The 20497-nt window shown below is 41.5% G+C and overlaps 1 protein-coding gene across 1 annotated transcript; it reads right to left on the minus strand.

The window, feature by feature from the left end:
• Positions 1 to 2932: 2932 nt before the first annotated feature.
• Positions 2933 to 17312, minus strand: LOC145454674 (uncharacterized). The gene is made up of 11 exons (XM_080332659.1): positions 17302 to 17312; positions 16722 to 16808; positions 16316 to 16485; positions 15833 to 15922; positions 14956 to 15192; positions 12752 to 12868; positions 12137 to 12232; positions 10389 to 11750; positions 9813 to 9945; positions 6464 to 7113; positions 2933 to 3199 (listed from the first exon to the last, which is right to left on the minus strand). Exons 2-11 carry the CDS (start codon positions 16756 to 16758, stop codon positions 3167 to 3169), a joined length of 2925 nt encoding a protein of 974 aa, XP_080188785.1. The 5' UTR covers positions 16759 to 16808; positions 17302 to 17312; the 3' UTR covers positions 2933 to 3166.
• Between the last annotated feature and the right edge of the window lie 3185 nt (positions 17313 to 20497).

The raw sequence follows: 20497 nt of genomic DNA on the forward strand, positions 1-20497 counted from the left end.
TATAAGCAGGCTATCAGTCCGTAAACATCTTAACCTCAACCATCAAAACCCAGCAACATCGACTGCCGTTAACACGGCAGAAGAATCTTACCAACGGAAAAATTAAATATTTCTTCGTCACCACTGACCAATGATCATGATCACTGGTTAGTGGTTACTAAAAGTTGATTCAGTGAGTCAGTTTTATCATAGCCTTTATCATAGCCCTTATAAAGGCTATGGTTTTATTGAGTAAAAATTACATTCAAAAATAAAATACAGGTTGCAGCGATACGATCCTTCGGGATCTTCTAGTCAGCTGCATCGATGGAGTACAAAATCGTCTTTTATCAGTTCAATCATAGCCTTTACAAAGCCTATGGTTCAATCAATGATATATTATATATCATTGGTTCAATACACCACAAGAATTGCGATACAATGAAAAGATAGGAAGGTGTCGACACGACTTGGAGTAGCCTCTGGAGTCAGACACCCACCTTGGCCTAGGCGATGTAAAGAGGAAGCATGCACTCCTCATTCTTGGAGATGGAGATAAATGTTGCGATGCAATTACCCCGTCGGAAGTGATATATTTATATCTTACCCCGACTTGTAACGGTAACGTGTATTCACTCATATTCGCCAATTCAGGTCAGCTCAAGCTGGCAGCTTTGATGTAATATTTCTCAATTTGGAACTTACTTAACGCGGTATTTGTGCATAGTTGGGATGGAGATAAACAGTATGCATTGACAATAACCCAACATAATTGATATTTTCGTATTCACTAATAATCGCGGGTTCTAACCGTCCTTGACGTTTTTGCGGCATACATCTATGCACCAACTCATGATATACAGTTTATACATACACACGATCTGTGCACTGCATATGCATACCATGAGTAGGCTGCATGACGTGCATATGCCATTGGACAAGGAAGGTGCAGATGTAGCCTTTGACGGCTTTCTAAGTCTTGCACCACCCCTCCATGCTATCCATGTAATGCATGAGCGCCAAGCAGGGAAGTCATGGATACCACCAATGTTACTAATCAAGTCTTGGGTCTGACCCGGCCAGGGTAGAACCCACGACCTACCGATCAAGAAGGCGGACGCTTAACCATTACGCTATCTAGTCGGTTATGCGGGTGTTTTTCGAGTGTGGATGGTGATTAGCAGCCCGTCAAATTTCTGTAGATATGTGCTACCCTTGTTTGGAGCTCTTCTACATTATGTGCGATATAAACACTAAAGGCTGCTGCACGCACTGGCTCTCGCGACACGACAAAACGAGAGAATCGCGCCTGTCTGTGACAAAACCATGCACACCGCGTCGCCAGACTACGCAACAAAGCGTTGGCGAGTGGGCTGCGCAGCTCGCCGACAAAGTTGAAAATTTTGAACTTTGTCGCGAGTTGCGGGCTCAGTCGCAGTAAAAAATAAGCACGCGCTCTTATTTCGACGGTGCTGTTGCAATCTTTTCTAATCGTTCAACTTCCTAATTTAACATTCTCGTGTACCAGGTGCGTAATTTATGTAGGGTTACACCAGTGGTTCCCAACCTTTTTCGACCCATCGCCCCCTTTTCAAGGTCAACACCGATCATCGCCCCCCAAATTTTGTGTACCGAAAATTGGGCATACAAACTGTAATCACCGGCGGGTTGACTAAAAAAAAAAGGTCAAATTTTCGGCTCTATGTCTAATTTGACACACTTTTGTAACTAAATTTCCGTGGGTTGACTAAAAAAAAAAAAGGTCAGCCGTTTTGACACGTCATCGCCCCCTTTGTCCATTTTCGCCCCCCTAGACCGCCAAATCGCCCACGTTGGGAACCACTGGGTTACACAGTGAAGGCTGTGCGGGATTGACGCAGTGCACTGTATGATATCCAACAAGCCCAGGAAAAGAATGATTCAACCTCAACTTGATAACTTAAAGATGGAAGAACGAAATGAAGATATATTTGATAATTAGATTACTATATGTTCACAATACAAGATGAATAACAAAGAACATGGCCGCTAGTCCGCGAATGCCACTGACATGCTTGACATTACGAAAGTACCGGTAGGCCAAGAAGAGTAGGCCTATATATTAAAAAGATATCTGATTGATGGACTATGTCAGGGCGTTTCAACGATCAGACACCTTCTTGTTTATATTCTTTGTATCTTGGGTACTGTATATTGTGCATCTGCGTCTTGAGTTGAAATAATAAACTGAGTTTTCGAATTTGAGAATATATTAGTGACATTATGGTGTATAATCCTTATCAAAATTCAGAGCATCAGCAATATGCTGTCAGTACACATAGAAAACACATATGTGTTGTGTAGGAAGTATCTTGATGTGTTCTTCAATAGTAATAACCAAGAACCTATACTGTTAAGAAATCATTAAGTTGGTACAAAACAGATAGGCCTACGTTACGACTCGGTGTCCCAGTGTGCAGCAGAACGCAACTACCGCGATCGTGAGTGCGACATGATCGGGGAATTACCTGTTTTAGTCGTGTCGCAAAGCCAGTGTGCAGCAGCGTCTTTATGGCATTGCTAAGTGATTGCAAGTCATATAATTTTTCCGAGAAGGGACATTCTGCATTTTTTTTCTTCTCCAGGCTCACTTGTCAGTTGTCTTTGTCACTTCTCTACAATAACAAAAATTGCCTGTAATAAGCAGATTCACCTAGCATTTAGATATCTATAACTGCTTTGCTGACTATAATATTGACCCCAACTCTCTGCCATCACGTCCTTATGATCGCAATCTTATGGCACAAATCACAATCTTATATCCACTGTTCTGAGTCCATGATAAATCCCGGACATCATATGACGGTTGGGACCTTACGCAGTATCCCAGGAGGCACTGCCTCAGCTACCAATCAAGCATGCGTGTCTGGAGGACTTAAAACCATACCGGGTCCCATTAAAAGGCACACGCATATGTACTAAGAAATGATATATTGCACAAAGCAAATCAAAACTGAATCGGTATGATTTTGGAAAGTACAAGGCTGTTCAACTTCATTTGGCAACTGCAAATCAAAAGTGGGAAAACGGTATTATTGCAAAATAGTAGTGTACATGTATTAATCATCATATATCTGAACTGTACTCAGTTGCATAAACTTTTCATTAGATTGCATATCATCGCAGTCCATCAACTCGAAAGTATGATTCAACCGAAAAGTGAAGTGCCGTTGATTCCGTTCTGAAAAAATAAATGAACACCAGTTAATAATCATGATATCAGCTTACAAAAATTGCCCTTATCAGCCTCTTCGGAAAGAAACGAGGTGAATCAATCAGACATATGGTTATCATCAGGGTTGTAATGACTTGAGTCATTTTTTCAAATACGTATATTGACCCGACTTGTACTCAAGTCACTGTGCAGGACTCGAAACTAGGACGGCCAAGACAAACTTTTTATTTTGTAAATTCGAAATTAGCTTTTAATACAACATCCATTGCAGTAAAATATTTATTCAACTCGAAGACTTTTCGGGTACCTCTTTCCAAGAGTTAACGGCACACTCGAATTTATCGAAATTATTATTATTATAAGTCCTGATACTTGAAAAATAGGCTCATCAACTATTAAGACTGAGTAAAATTACGGTATTATGAATGCGAGCCATTCTATATCACTGAGTTGAAAAAAGTGGGTTGAACCGGATTGAACTCAACACTGAACAGCTAACACAATGACTTGGACTCGAGTCACAACACTATGACTCAGACTCGACCCTCTACTCACTGACTTGGACTTGACTCGGTAGTGAATTGAAAAGGACTTGACTCGAGTGAAAACTATGAAAGTGAGATTGACTTGCGACTCATATTTCATAATAAATACGATCTACTGCATGTGACTCACATGACAATAAATTTCATACCGGTATTGTCATCATCCTCGGGGATGCAGTGCTCGCAGGATGCTAATTTTCGAAGCACACAATCAGTAGTGAATATAAGAAAAATTCCAACTCTCCAACTCGTTAAATTATTGAGACATTTCTACCCAGTGAACACAACAACAGGCTTTCTGATAAGGCAGGGATAGTACTACAAAGAACACATGCAACATGAGCTCAGAGATAAAAGTTTCATAGACTCTGTTTGCACTAATGTCATTGCCCCTACCTTGCATACAGAGAGCTGAATAACTGGTAGTTACAAAGGCAAACAATGTTGAATGATTCATCCCAAACCGGTATTTCCGAGTCTGGTGCGAGAATAAATATGCTCAACAATAATTCCAACGGGATTTTCGTATATTGCATAGACCAAATGTAATTACGAGCATCATTGCTAATACTCGACGGTAATATGAACTGTTCGACCTGGATATGGACGCTCATAAGTGTTAGGTGTTCACAACACACAACATCAATCACACCAACAATTCAAGTTTAAATATATGCATGCAACAGAACTCGCCTCAAAACCAAATTCAGCGAGATGAAATCAGCTCTGTTCGACACGTGCACAACAGAACGCATACAAGCAGAGGTAATGGAAAATGAAAAGCCTGAAAAAAGTACATCTGTTCGAGGGTTCACAGACTTTTGGAAGTTTATCGGCGGTGGCTACTTTTGAATTGCAAGATGGATCTTTGCGACTAACGCAAAATGACCAATGGCGCTTCAAATAATAGCAATAATCAAAAATATAATGAGCACGCGTACACGATATCTATTTCACACGGTTCTTACGACGACTTCACACATAAAAGCGACAGAATCTCAACTCTCAAAACCAACTGTTTCTCTATTATAGTCCAAAGTGTAAAAAGTAAGTATTTTGCCTAAAAACTATTCAAATAGAAGTGGAAGTAGTCTAAAACAGTGGTTCCCGACCTTTTTCGTCTCGTTCCCCCCTTGGCCGATATTAGAGCTAAAATTGTCCCCTATGAAAAAGTTGCCTGTGACTAAAAAAAATGTGCTTTTCAACGCGCAAACATTTGTTGACTGAGCAATTAATGGCCAAACATATTCAGATATGTTCGACCTATGGCGAATGCGGACCGCACTGAACTTTGGTAAAGTACAGTCAAATTTGACTTGTTTTTGACCGGTCGGGTAGCGGCTGACGAAAAATAAATCACCAAGTCCGCTTGCTATGGACTTGAGTTGAATCGATGAATTTGGTACGGTATGTTTTTCACGTTAGCTCATATGCTGGCTAAAAAAGTTAAACAATTTACTAGCGGCCTTGTGCTGAATTCGGCTTGACGTTTTCCTGCTTAGTAGCAATTTGGACGAGAGGCTGTCGCGGACCTAACGAAATCGTCTCGTGAGCCCCACTTTATCAGGGGGTGTAATATCTCCGGAATACATTTAAGCATTCACCTAGCTTGAAATCCGCCAAAGAAACATACAATTGCAAAGAACTAATTTCTACTTGACAGTTCTATACCTTAAAAATCTAAAAACCTTGTGAACCCAGTGTATCTTCCGATACAATGCCAAAGCCAGATTTCCCCCCTAAAAAATTAAGCCAGATTCCCCCTTAAAAATTTCGAAATTCCCCCTTGGGAATGAAACAAATAGGTTGACGTGGGATTATGCTCAATGCACCGCAATATCCTAACTGAAGCAAGACTGCGTTGGCATCGGTTCTTATATCAAGAAGCGCATCATGAAAAATTATGATCTAAACAGCATTGTCACAACTTCACTGTTGCCAGCTGCTGTTCAACATTCTTTCTGCGTTCTTGGCTAGCTACTTAGTAAGGACAGACATTTTCTACCCGAGGATGTAGGAAAGTTGTACTACAACAAATTGAAGTATTTCTACCATGATGAGTGATGTAACTACTGGAATTCTTCATAGGTCCAGATTTCGGTAAAATAAAGTTTGTTCATGTAAAAATTTGTCAGTTTTCAAGTGAAAAAAGTTTATTCAAGCAAAACTACTTCGCAAGGACAGACAGTTCTAATCAGTCATGAAGGTAAGTAGTAAAATTCTAACATTATGTGGGAAAACGCCTATTTTACACACATCACGATGGCAAAATTTTGTGAAGTTTTTTAAAATCAAACTCTTCCATTTTTTATGTAAAAAAAAGTCGCCCTACTGATTACCTTGTGCGAGGGACATAGCAACGTTTTAGATTTGGCAATGCCCGAGAGGCGATATTTTCATCAAATTTTGCTGAGCAAGACAATTTCGTAGTGGAATTGTATATTAACCAATTAACGCGTCAAGCATCGACATGGATAAAAAAAAACTACGGACAGCAAACAAACCAAAAAGGTCATCACTTCTGCCGAGTCCTGTAATCACGGTGTCATTGTCGCGAATAACGACAAAATAAGGACCTATAAAGGACGCAAGTCAAAAATAAGAACCAATGTGAGAAATAGGGATAACACAGCCCTTCAAAACAAGGAGAAATCTGAGAAAGCCTGCATATTAGCGACGAGACTTACATCTAGCATCACACCGTAACATCATGCTGGGAACGTACCTGCGTGAAATCCAGCGTCTGTCCAGCGTTAGTTGACGGAGTCGCGAAGGCAAAGGGATCGACGGGCGCCGTGGCTTCATTGGCAACAGGCAAGCCTCCGACGGACTGCATCAAGTATGAATCAAAGGGCGATTTCTGTTCGTTGTTATTGGGCTCGGCTGCGGCAGGGACGTTCGTCCTCGGAGGCGGCTGAGGAGCTTTCGACATTTGATAGTTTTTGAACATATCTTTCTTGTTGGCCGGCGCTGTGTTGGTCACCCCCATGCCGGACATCAAACCCGCAAATGGGTCTGAAGACGCCGGCTTCTGACCTGCACCGGCTGGGGCAACGGCAGACGCAGAAACAGCGGGGGCTAACATCGGCGGCTGGCCTGCAAACGCATCTCCAAACGGATTCTGGTTGGATCCTTGAGGCAAGGTCTGGGGCACGGGGGGACGCATGGCGCCTGGCCTCGGCGGTATAGCCGGGCTGGGACCAGATGGAAATGCGGCCATTTGTGGCACGCCCATCGCGGGCACTTGGGCCATTCCTACTTGTGGGTAGGACTGCGCCGGAAAGCCGCCGTATTGCATCGATTGCTTCGGCATTGCATGTTGCGGCATGGCTTGTTGGGGCATTCCGTACATCTGCTGCTGTTGCTGAGGCGCGCCTGAAATCAAAAGCACTTGTCTATACATGACAGATCAACAATGAGCTTGGATTTGAAAAAACGGTTTTAATGATTTTGGCCGGATATACAATTATGATAATTTCGCAGCTGGATTTGGACACGAAGTCTCTAGCCAATATGGAATCGGTGTCTCGTGCACATTAAAGATTCTTCTCACAGCACACAGGGAACTGGGACCACTTGGGAACCATCTTGACTCACCAAATATATTGCGCAAAACCCGGGGTTTCCTGATCTTTTTTAGTTTTCATGCGCTTTTGAACAATTTTCAGTCATGATCGGTTTTAGATACGATATGAAATCAATTATGGAGTTGGGGTTGAATCTAAAATCCAGAACAGGATCTGAACGTGATAAATCTGCCCAGCTCTGCAGTCTGCATACCAGAGATGAGCATGGATTAGGATTAGGTTTTGAAAAAACAGGATTTGTGAAATTTTGTCGGATTTGGATTAGACATTTTTTTCAGAACGGATTAGGATTTGGATTTACCTATTTTCTGGGAGATTGAAATGTCGTGTGGCGAATAGCGACCAGGGCTTTGGAGCCGGAGCCGGAGCCCGGAGCCGGAGCCCCGGAGCCGTGCATTTTTACCGGAGCTGGAGTCGGAGCCGGAGCTCTTTATAAAATTCAGCCGGAGCCGGAGCTGGAGCCAGTTATTTGAGGGGTAGCTCCGGCTCCGACGTATTTCATGAGATGCTATTATATATGCAACAGCCATATCTGCCGAGTTCACCGAATTCAACAGCAAACCTTCGCGAAATCTTTTCCTCTTTGGCGCTAACCATGTTCCTGGGGATTTAATAGTAGCAGTCGTACATTCAAAGTTCAATTTTCATACATGATTGCCGAACCTCGGTATGCGACATATGCCTGTCAATATTGTGGGTATTCGGCATTCCCGCAATTTCATCATCAGCACAACCTTGTCGGCCAATTGTATACGGTTCGAAAATAATGATCACTATGTATTACGCGAAATGGGAGAGATGATAAAAACGTGATTTCGTTGCACATGTCGATATGACGAGCACGAGCCGAGAAATTCCATCTCAACGATGCTAGGAATCGGATGAGCAAATACTCGTTTTTTCGTGATAGTTCTTTAGTCGGGCCGCGAAAGTGGACAGTGTTATTGAGTATGCAATTATGCATGCTAATTGCAATTCATTACTGCGCATCATTGTCATTCACTCCAGTAAGGATTTTCGAGCTTAAATAGGGAATGACAGAAGAGTAGGCCAAAACCCCATGGTATTCTATGTTGGAGACAAACTACTGATTTTATACGCGATTTCCAATATTGTAATCATCTGTTTCGTAAACTTGTAAATGTGCAATGTGCATACTGCATAGTTTAATTCGTTATTGACATGGCGCAATGTGCATGACACAGTGTTTATTTCGATTATTCGATTCATTTCAACGGGAAAATATTATTCCGATAAACTTGATCGACACCGGATGGACTAGTAACGAGTGTACCAATATGGAACGTCAAACCATAGGCCATTTGGTACAAATCGAATTTCTATTTATCACGTCGTTATATCCACGCATTTTGCCCTTACTACAGTTACAGTTGAATAATAATCGCACATTTGAAGATTGAATTGAGCTGTATGGCCTAGTGGCAATGAGTACAGTGCCAGTGTTAAAACGTCGCATCAGAATTTTAATGCTGTGGCACGGAGTAAAGTGGTTTTTTAGTTTATTGTAATAGACGACGATTTACTAAAAATGTGACTGGACCCTGGATCTGCCAATGCGTCGAAACTGATATTTTAACCAGTCATCAACATCCCAAGTGCCGCGGCCAGACTAATCATATTTTTGGTTGGCCTAGCGAGTTCACCATCTGAGCAATTCAATTTCGATAATATAATGGGAAATTAGCTCGCGGGCTACTCAAAGCCTTCTCGCGGGCCACATATGGCCCACAGGCAGCGGGTTGCTCCCCCCTGATATAGACAGACACGTTCGATAGTTTTCAGAGCCGGAGCCGGAGCTGGAGCCGGAGCAGTGGTAATAATGCTGCTCCGGAGCTGGAGCCGGAGCTGATGTATGATAGAAGAAAGCTCCGGAGCCGGAGCTGGAGCAATGCAAATTTACGGCTGCTCCGAAGCCCTGATAGCGACAAATTTTATTCGGATCAGTTATTAATGTAATTATGGTTACCAAGTTATCTTGGATCAAGTGAATCGTTGGTTGTGAAAGAAAATTTTCGAATCCCTCCATTGCATAAATTAGTATTTTTTCTGAATTTCCAGTTGGAATCGGATTAGGATTGGATATGGACTTGAATATGAAAAAGTAATGGATAAGGATTTGGATTTGAAGGTTCGGATTTGGAATGGATTAGGACATAGAAATTTCAAATCCGCTCATCTCTGCTGCATACATTGCTAATGTGTAAAGATAACCAGTCGGCGGTCGCCTTCGTTAAATGTGACAAATAAGACCGTTTCTATAGCAGATATTACGTGCCACGCTGCGTATAGTAGCAGATTTTCGGGGCGTGCTCTAACACGCCTGAAATCAAAAAATAAAAGAATGACAAAAAATGAATAGATAAATACTTTCGTGAGATGAAACAGTAGTTATTGAATCACGCATGCATTACCGACAGGCGATTTTCGGCACAGAAGCATTTCACCCTGAAAGCGCACCCCATTTACCTCCGAATCCTGAGAGAATTTGATCCGTAGTTAACTTCGCCCCTGGTTGAGGAGCGGGTTGCGCGGCCGGCGCGCCGAGGTTGAATAAATCCTCCGAGTACGACGAGTTTTGCTTCGGCGGAGGTGGCGATGCCTGGATAAATAAACGACCTAGTCAAAACACATACGCAAAAAAATAGAGTGAAAACAAAGCATTCCTTGTTGGTTAAAATCAAACGAAACTAAAGGATAAACGGTTACAGCATACTGGAAATAACATCACAAAGAACGATCGTGTTGAAAAGAAACAATTATTAGTACTACACAGCACATGCCATGCATGATATTGACAGAAAATACCGAGTCCATGCGAAACAGGTTAATATTTAACAGGCGCAAACTGAAATAATGCTGACGTACTCATTAATAGACTAAATAAAGCATACTAGCGCGAGCGATGACGCTGGAATCTGCCGGTTCCGACTGAAATTCGACAAAAACCAAGGAGCCAAACATGCAAAAGCGTTATATTCAGCCCGGGAATGTGTTACGTCACTACGCTCCATGCGACATCAATACATCCCATGCAGAATGAACCTTCAACGACGGACGCTCTGGTACAGGTGGCGGGCCTGAAGGCATCGGCGGGCTATCCCGAGGCATCGGCGGGTCATCGTCATCAGATTCTTGCTGGAGTTCAGTAATCATAACATCTCTCCTAGGTGGTATGGCAGGTGGCACCATTTGGACGCACGTATCGGTGACATTGTCTACTGTACTATCCCCGTTACCACCAGTATTTCTTGTAGGCACAGTCGGCGGTGACGGCGCGTCGCTCGTACTAAACAGTTCAGAAATCTCCTCATCATTTCTGTCATCCGACTCGTGGCCATCATCTAATGAGTTACGAATAGGTATAACAGGTGGTACCGATGGCGCACCTTCAAATACGGTGTCAGCGGTATCCGAATTGTGTTCTAAAATAGCATCTAGTCTAGATTGCAGTTCTCCATTGTCGGATTGATCGGGAGTGTTGTCAGGACTGTTTCCATCGCTTATATCGCAGCTATCATTGACAGGTGCAGGGATTGACATTGGCGCGCTGGCGAATATGTCTTCATTGTCCAAATCATCTTCATTTTTACCACTATCTGATGTTGTAACGCCTACATTGTCGCTAGCCGTAGCGCCGAAAATATCATCGACATTCGAGAAAGGGTCGTCATCATTATTATCGGCAAAGGGATCGGCGTCTTTATCACCAAACGGAACCGCGAATGGATCGGAGTCAAAGTCACCGTGTTGCCCGGTATCAAACGGATCTACTTCAAAAGCTTGAGATTCAGTTTTCTCTTCAAATTTTTGATCGAAGCACGCAAAATCACTATCAAAACCTTCCACGACAGGCCCAACGTCTGCAACGTCTGCAACGCCTGACGTACGCTTCGGCAAAAACGGGTCACCGTCAAACCCCCCGCTGGCCGGCCCTTTTGGAAAGTCCAACGCGCTAAAAGGATCAGCGCTCGACAAGTCCCGGTTCGCAGGCGTGTCGGACCGCGTGTCATCGCTCAACGCCGACACTGACCCAGTCAAAGTTCGTACGTCATCATGACACGAGGCTTCGCTTTCAGAAATCGGTTCCGACTTCTCCACAAAATCGGCGCGAAAATACGCTAGAGATTGCTCGTGTGCGACACCCAAATCGTCCGACGCGTCACGCGACGTATCATTGCTCTCGAAAGACGCGATAAAGCCTTCACTGTCTAGCGACGTCTGCGAGTCTGTCTTTCCGTCTGCGACTCGGGAGGAATTTGCGGGCCTGCGCGACCCAGAGTTCTTCGAAGATTTAGAGGAGCTACGGTCGAAACGCGTTTTTAGCGCGCCTGCCGACCCGTAATCGATGAGAAAATTGCTGGAGCAGCTCACGTCGCTGCTGAGACTCGAGATGTCGCTGAGATTCTGAAGAGGTTTTGGCGGAAAATTCTTTCGATATCGCAAGCGATCAACATGTAAGCACTCGGCGCAATGAAAAACTGCAGCTGAGCATGCGACACTTGAGCGTGACTATATTTAGAACTATTATATAACTACTAAGTATTCGAGTATGACTTATCACTTATCGCTTTCAGTGGGCCCCAGAGCTTTTCTGATACAAAGCAGTTTTCAGCCTGGGGGTCGTGAAGGTCCCGATCGGCGGGTCACGGAACATTTTCAAACGGGAACGGTCGGAAACCACTGACCTAACCCAACTTTAATCCTCATTCTCAAGTATCGCACGCTCATATGTCAATCGACTGGTTACTTCGTAAGCAAACAAACGTTGGACAAAACCCACAAAAACTTACGAGGCCAAATAAATCTCCATTTTGCTCCGAGCCTGCTTCGGGCAGTGCGCCACCGCCGCTCGACCAGGGTCCGATGGCGTCCATGGTGTTAATGCCCTGTCAAAAGATTGAACGGTATGCCAAAACCAGAGGTGGTCAGCACGGTCGTAAACTTGTAACGGCTCGAGTAGCGATTTTTGGTGACTCGACTTGACTCACTTTCTAAAAGACGGAAAATGAGTTGACCCGAGGTAACTTGTGCACCGCATTGACTTGCCTTGTACTCGACCAGAAAATGTGTTGCCTACTTGCACTACTCAAGTACTTGATTTTAGATTATTTCTACTTCATAGATTTCAGTTTTTAGGAAAAACTAGGCCCAGAATACTTAGTTGGAACTCACTACTGCTACTTGTACTTTTGTAGAAATGTACAATTCTTCTACTTCATAGTGTATGGTAGAACTAGACCTAGAATACTAACTTTTTACATACTTGGAAATCCCCCTTCCCCTCAAACTTCAGTAGAAATTTACAATGTTTTACTTCTACCTCTACGTGAGGACTAACAATAACTATAACTTTGACCAGCTCTGGCCGAGACAAACTAAAAAATACGACCGCATTCTGATTTTACCTCTTGAATGTGATTGAGTTGCTGCTTCAAATCGAGGATATTGTCGCCGCTCTGCGGAGGGGGTTGCTGGGGCTGTTGAGTGGCCGGCTCCTGGCTAGTTGGGGCCGCTGCTTCTTCCTGCGAAAGCAATATGCCTCGATGATTTCATAGTATACAAATGTATACGAACTTATACAAATCAGGGTGCACAGCGCAGACCACAGAACATGAATGTGGTAAAATACTAAAATAGCCTCAAATTATTAACTAAAAATAGTTTGGGTAAATTATGTGATATGGGTGATGTGTGCTGTCGAATCATCTGGTCTCGTGAAAACAGCATGGCTCAACTGGGAAAATGATCATCATCTTTGGGTAATTCCAGTTGTATTTCAGAGCAAGCCAACAGGTCGGATAGTTCTTGATGATAACTTTGGACTTCCAATACCAATGGCGGTCGTAGAAATGCTGAAATCTTCGAGTTTAAAAATATTATGCGTGTTTCTGTGAACAGATCAGTGCAAACCTGACGGTTATCTTAACAATTACAATCGCTTCAAATGCCTTATATTATAATTACTTTGATTTTACTACTGACTTTGATTACAATCATGATTACCTCTAAACAATTCAGCTCTATAACAATTACAACGGCTTAGAAATTTTGCAATCCAATTAAAATTAGATTAGCCTACTTTACAAATTATGGCATCTTCTATTTCAAGATGTATACAACTGCCACCGTGGGTGCATGAAGTGGGTGAGCAAAGGGTTCATAAAACGTTGAATTTTAACATTGTAACACATGTTCATCAATACAATAATACACGAATCAAGTAGGTTTTTCCCCTACTGTATCTATGGATATTAAGGGGACTAGCAACCCAAAAAAATCAAAATTTTTGATTTTTTTTTCTGGTAAGAAATATTAACATGGTATCTCTGCTATCACCTCATGGCTATTTTTCACCCAAACAATAACTAAAAACTGCAAAATTTCGATTTTATTTTCCTTTGATAATTGGGGGGGGGGTATTCTTTTTCAAGTTCCAACCAAAAGACCGCATTTTTCGTCCGATGCCTCTATAAAATATATGGCTTGACAGTTATAAAATATATCTATCTATATTATCTCCGGTTACAAATTTATTTGATTGTTGTCTGTTGGCATTCTAGCATTCTGGCACTCATTCTTATCATTACATCGGTAAAACCCTTTCATTGACTTTCTACGAAGTTTCAAGTATTTGATGGTCGTTTTCTCAATTGTAAAATTTTGTTAAGTTGCATCACGGTAGACCAAAAATTTGTTTGAAATATTTGTCGTAAATGCATCACTCAAGGTTTTTTGAAAAGCTGAGATTCAGAACTGTGCTATGCTAAAAGTTTTTAGTCACAGGTCTACCATGTCAAGAGGTACAGAACGTCACAGTAAACTTACAGCAAATATATGATAAAAATTGGGATTTTTCAATTTCGAAATGAAATCTATCCGAGGTGGGTTGCATGTAATCCTTCAAATTTTAGCACAGCACAGCACTGTTCTACTACTTCCTAAAGAAGTCGTAAGATCGTAAAAAGGGCTTCACAATATCGAGATTTTGCATTCCCCGTGTCGGTGCATTTTCTGTCCTTGAAATACAAAAAAATCCACAATCTGCACGGTAGAAGGAAAATTTTTGGTTTTTTGTTTATAGCATAGCGACATCTAGCAACTGTGAAAATTTCATGGTGATGGGGGTAGCCATCCGAAATTTAGGTTTTTGGGTTGCTAGTCCCCTCAAAAAATAAACATGTAATGTCACATGACTCCACAGATTTGCATTCCACAACATACTTTTTGACGAGATTCTTGGTGGTACAGGAATTTCAATATACAATTGAATGTCTACGTATATTAAAATAAACCCGAAGGATTTCGGCCGACACTCGTCAGGGGTAATCGTCAGCAACTGGTGGAAAAATGGAAAGAACATTGTATATCAACAATCGTATCACAAAATATGATGTGACCGGCATGAAATTTCGAATAATCAGGGCGAAGAAATCGCTTAAACTCAAGTTTGAGTTAACTCAACGCAGATTTCACAAACCATTTACCTCTGATAAGAACTTGCTTTTACAATTACAATTATCAGGACAAAAAATTGTAACTAAATATATTCAATTACTATTACAAACACTCCAACTCCAACAGATAGCATCGTAATGCAAATTCAACTCACTCCATTGCTTCCTTGCGACGCCTTTGCCTCATCCATTTCCTTTTTCTTCATGTCGAAAACAACTTGGAATAAATCTCTCAGAGCCAAAACGAGATTCTCCGCAGCCTTGGCTGTTTTAATGCCGTAAAACTGATGCCTCCCTTCGCCGGCACCATAGACATAACCAAACGCTCTCCGATCTGTCGTATCCCGTGCAATAAAAGATATCCGGTGAACCGGGTGGACGTGCTGAACCTCCTGTTGAATTTTAAAAAGGCAGGACTTAAGGATTTCATAATACAATGTCCTCCTGCCTGGGCCTGTAGAGTGTGAAAGTAGAACCAGGGATCTTGCACGAGAAGGTGAGCCCGAACACTAGACCAGAAATAAGTGTGGTGACATTACCGCAAATCAGCCACAATGTCTTGTTCTTGGACATACCCAGTCCATGATTGAGGTAGCAGTCAAGGAACATACTAGGCCAGGGCTACCCAACTACGTTTAAAATCTGCATAGGTTCGTTATAACTCCTATGAAATCATTTATGGTTTACTTTCCCGCATACACGGTTTTAGTCAGGACACAGTATAACTATGCACAAAATTCAGTAAAGCGGTATTAGCATAGGCATATCTAATAAGCTAAATGTATTCATTGTTATGTTAGTCACAGATAGTGGGAGAATTGGCATTTTCAATTTTTTGCATACAGATGCGATGCCCTTTGTTTTTACACATCAACCATAATGGATTTGGTATTGTTAAAAATCTAAGCTGAGACAGATGAAGGTCCAGATTTGACACTGAAAAATTCCACTAGTTGAGTAAACTTGTACCAGGCTGATGGAATTATGTACCAAAATTCGAAATTAGTGCAAAGAATCTGAACTTGTACAAACCCCAGTCATGACATCGACAATTTTTATTCCTTCCAGCGAAACGTTGATAATGATCTTCTGCTTGTGTCGCCCTGCAGCCATCACTGCAGCCTAGAACAGAAATAAGTTAATTTACTTTGAAATTGAATTTTGATCTGCATAGGATCCTGAGTTTGGAATTATCAAAGTGGTTTACACTGTTACTTTGAAATCTCAGTATTCCAATCACTACATGGAACACATTCATAGAATAGTGCGAAAATCTGTGGAATGAATGATTTACGGTTCAATGACACAAACAGGCTTTCAATATTGAACTAAGCAAAAGAACCATAACCAGAATAGCCTCTGGCAACCAGTTTCACCCGAATAGAAATAAAACATCCACACATATTCAGTTGATATAATCATCAAAGATATTACAAATACAGAGACTTGATACCTCGTCATTTGAAGGCTTATATACTTAATCACTAACTAAAGCAATTCCTGCATGTAGAATACCTTCAACTTGATAATGGATTCCTGACACATTTGATCTCCTCGGGAGTCCGGCACATCGTCTATACCTATCAATTTCGCTCTGAAATTCGTTCCAAGTCCTCTGAAGCGGGCGACGGGATCAGCAGTCGCTGGCGCTGAGGTCGGTGTTGGAGGATCAGGTACGGGCGAAACTATAAACAACACAAACATAGCAACTTTACATTGTGAAGCAACAAGTGGGTGAAATGCTGTGTTCTAATGCTAGAAATATGGCGGCAAATTGCCTTCCTCATGAGCTTTGTATTATATAATAGACAACATTATGCGCAATGTTTGGATTGGTTGCGCATTTTGACTACGAACACATGGTCCATTGATGAGGCTTAATTTGAAAATGATATTGCTACATAAAATGAACGATTCTCACCGGGAGACGTTGGAGGATTGGGTTCATTTTCTTCCATCTTGCTGTAAACAAATACTGGACGCCTAAAAATTTAAACGACCTACAACCTACCAAGGAAATAATTTTGCAAAATCGTCACATAGAGCGAGGGTAAAGCGTACACGGATGGTTACAAAATCTAACATAAATGCTCCCACATTTTGAGAGCAATTCAACTTTTTTACTCAACAATAAATCTGTTTCTGTCGGTCGACCCCAATAGCCTACTCAAGCACCACTATTTCACGACTACTTGTGAATGAAAATACAGCAATTTTTAAATAATAAAAAATGTGGCAATTACACTGAAATGATATTAGTGTGAAATCATCGAGAAGTATACTTATCAAAAGTAATTTACTTCAATTGACTATGGGCTTACTGGGCTAATAATACTATTGATTTTAGCTTTGATCAATCAATCGATAAATCCAGGGTTGCCCGAAGAACTTCTGAGAGAATTCTCAGATGAAATAACAGGTATATATATGTTTTATTATTCAGAGATCTGACCAACTACATTCAAATTCCGTGATAGGGATAAATGAAACTCGAGAAATTATTAATACAACCCCATAAAGACCATTCTACCTTTAGAAAGCGATCGCCGCTGTCAAGGGACAACCAAGTGCCCGGATATTAGGGTGGTGTCCGGGGGAAACCTTTTTTCGCCAGCAAGCGAGTAGTCATGCTTGCTACATAAGCGAGTAGTCATGCTTGCTACATATAATCAGCAGTCTCCGCTGCTTAGATACACTACAAAAAAAAATAAGACATTTTTTATCTTATTATCTTAAAGTGACTTTTTATGAAAAAATGTCTTAAAGACCAATTAGTCTTACCAAGTACTTTATGTCTCAAAAGTAAGCCAGAAATTGATCGAAAATAGTAGCAGTGCCTTGGGGGCATCCTTTTCAATGTTAGGGGTCTGAGCGGAGGAGGGGGGGAAGGATGAGAGAGACCAGAAATTGCAGTGTTGAGATGATCCTGTACTAAGTTTACAAGATATTCACTAGATATAGTTATCAAGGTACATGCCACTTACTACTCACATGTACTATTCAGATCAATATATATATGGTTGTCTGAGTCGAAAATAGCATTTATGGTGAGTGGGTAAAATGAGACCAAATCATCCTCATTTCTTAAATTTGAGACCAAATTTGTCTAATTTTTTTTTGTAGTGTAATGAGTGTGATGAGTGTCTCCATAGTCCAAGACACTGATTACATAGGTAATAAATATTTGCCATAAATTGAAATCTCAGAATTCTACACCTGTCTCCGAGTATTAAAAATGAGATTGGCCATCTTCAGAACCACCAAAGAAGTTGTGATATGTCAAAATTTGGGCTACAGGCCTATGTCAATAAAACTTTTTTAAAACCCCCGCAGCGTTGAGAATGTCACATATTTGCCATGTTTCAAACACACACCAACAAATAAGTAGATCCCCATAAAATAGCAATATTTAACGAACTTGATAATTTTCAGGGATAATTTATAGAGTCTTATGTACAGTAATTAATAAATTAACAGATGTATTAGGGTTAGCTCATTATTGGCGAAATGCTTAGGTCTACATGATTTTAGGCATTAACCTTCATATCAACTTCAATCAGTAAATATATGTTTCTATTAACACGCTTACATTCCCAATCCCATCGTTTTAAAATAAGTCTGAACGTAGCCTATATTACTGAATGATTAGGCTCATCACAAACTGGTATTTAAATAATAATCAATACACATAGAACTGCTGGAATTCGTTCATTTCACTAGCCTGAGACTGTTAAATGTATATGATTTCATAAACCATAAATATCGCGCAAGAAACCATTACCGGTAATCAAAGTTCCACAGAGGCCAACGGACAGCAAATCATCATCAACATGGTCAGAGCATTCAAATGCATGTAAGAAATGTAGCCAGAAGCGATGCTAGCACACCTGCAATCATTTGCCGATATTTAAACAGACTTACGTAACAATCAAAATGCGTTCGCACCATGCATTTCTTATGTGTACTAACAACAATCATCATTACCACCGTATCGAAAAATATTCTCGACCCAAGAATAAATCTTGCACCCGCTCATTGATCGGATTCATTACATCAAGATTCGGATGCAACTTCATAAAGTCAGGCTACGTGCGTAATTCCTTGACAAAGTCTGCAATACTACTACACGGTTTCCTTTCACGGGGCTAAACGTTTCGCTTGTCTCAGAACCATTACCGTATGTAAATCCATGTACTTGTACATCAAAAGATACGGACTACCTGGCATGCTCTACAGAGAAGGCTATCAACTATGTTGCGGTCTTGCGGATGGAAATTAGCCACCACTCGCACCGTACAACTGATGGCGTCTCATCGATCAAGGCATGAAATGAACCCGATTCCCCACAATGTAAGGCTGGAATCGAGTTCAGGAGAAAGTAACTTCACAACTTTCCCTACACTAGAAGCCGGCCCTGTGGATATAAAGCTGTATCAGCTGTATCAGCTGTATCAGCTGTATCAGCTGTATCACCCTGTGGATATATAGCTGTATCAGCTGTATCAGCTGTATCAGCTGTATCAGCTGTATCAGCTGTATCAGCTGTATCACCCTGTGGATATAAAGCTGTATCAGCTGTATCAGCTGTATCACCCTGTGGATATAAAGCTGTATCAGCTGTATCAGCTGTATCACCCTGTGGATATAAAGCTGTATCAGCTGTATCAGCTGTATCACCCTGTGGATATAAAGCTGTATCAGCTGGATCAGTTGTATCACCCTGTATCAGCTGTATCACGTCTATACTATGTCTGGGATGCGCGAATAGTCTAGTAGTCTATCACACATTTAGTGAGTCAGCTCTTCTTGCGTAAACGCGCGAAGCAAGAGAAATTTATATATTTCATGATTGAGTCGGTCAATATATGATCGCGAATTGCATATAGATTGCTATCAAGTTTTTTCCTCTCTCTACTCACGTAATCTGATTTAGGCTACCGACCGGTAGAGCTGAGTGAGTGTGTTTGAAAAGGTATAAGGACCCCTCGTATAATAATTAAATATTTGAAAAAGTTGCATAAATTTTCAAAAAATACTCTATAATTTATGCTAATTCGCGAAATAATTTTGGGCCGCCTTCGAGCTCGCCCCCCCCAATTGGGGGGTTTGAGGTGAGGCAGTTACGGTCCTGCGTAAGTCCTACACTATGTTAATTAGATAGCACTAGACTAGGCGCGTCTAGACTATATGAGCGTCCAGATACTACACCTCTACCTAATATACACTCCTACAGTCACAGACGTCCAGGCCCACGTAGGCCCACGAGTGCATACACGGCTCTTTGCCCTCTTGTTTCAAGAAATCGAAAGTGTCATCGGAGGACGCCCAAGTGTGCTCTTTTTCGTACCTCAAAATATGGTAACTCTAGGCTAGACACCAACAAATATTTATTCGCAACAGAGTTTCTCGCAAGCAGAGCTTTTAACACAAAGTAACGAATTTTCATTTGATCCCGGCCAAGATGTCGACATCTGTGTCACGCTGGTACACTAGAAACTATGAATTGTCTTTACATTCATTGTGATGAATGCTGTCAGTGGAGAATGGACACACTCTGCCTTTCTCCCCGTCGTCGGGGGTTCTCAACTTGCCTGATATAACGGGCCGCAGATCTATATTAATATGTATCAGTGTTGGGTAAGTCACTACCTTCGAGTCACGAGTCATTTCTAGTCATTTCGCATTTTGACTCGAGTC

The sequence above is a fragment of the Botryllus schlosseri genome, chromosome 13 (genome assembly GCF_051294905.1).
Source record: "Botryllus schlosseri isolate E-star chromosome 13, Bs_hap1, whole genome shotgun sequence".
Classification (NCBI taxonomy): domain Eukaryota; kingdom Metazoa; phylum Chordata; class Ascidiacea; order Stolidobranchia; family Styelidae; genus Botryllus; species Botryllus schlosseri.

What these genes read in the sequence shown, in the direction of transcription:
- LOC145454674 (XM_080332659.1), bottom strand. Translation starts at nt 16,758, where the DNA reads ATGGAAGAAAATGAACCCAATCCTCCAACGTCTCCCG. An exon ending in CGTCGCAAGGAAGCAATGGA is followed by an intron (nt 12,869 to 14,955) that starts GTGAGTTGAATT and finishes TTGCTTTCGCAG; the next exon opens with GAAGAAGCAGCGGCCCCAAC. An exon ending in AACTCAATCACATTCAAGAG is followed by an intron (nt 12,233 to 12,751) that starts GTAAAATCAGAA and finishes ATCTTTTGACAG; the next exon opens with GGCATTAACACCATGGACGC.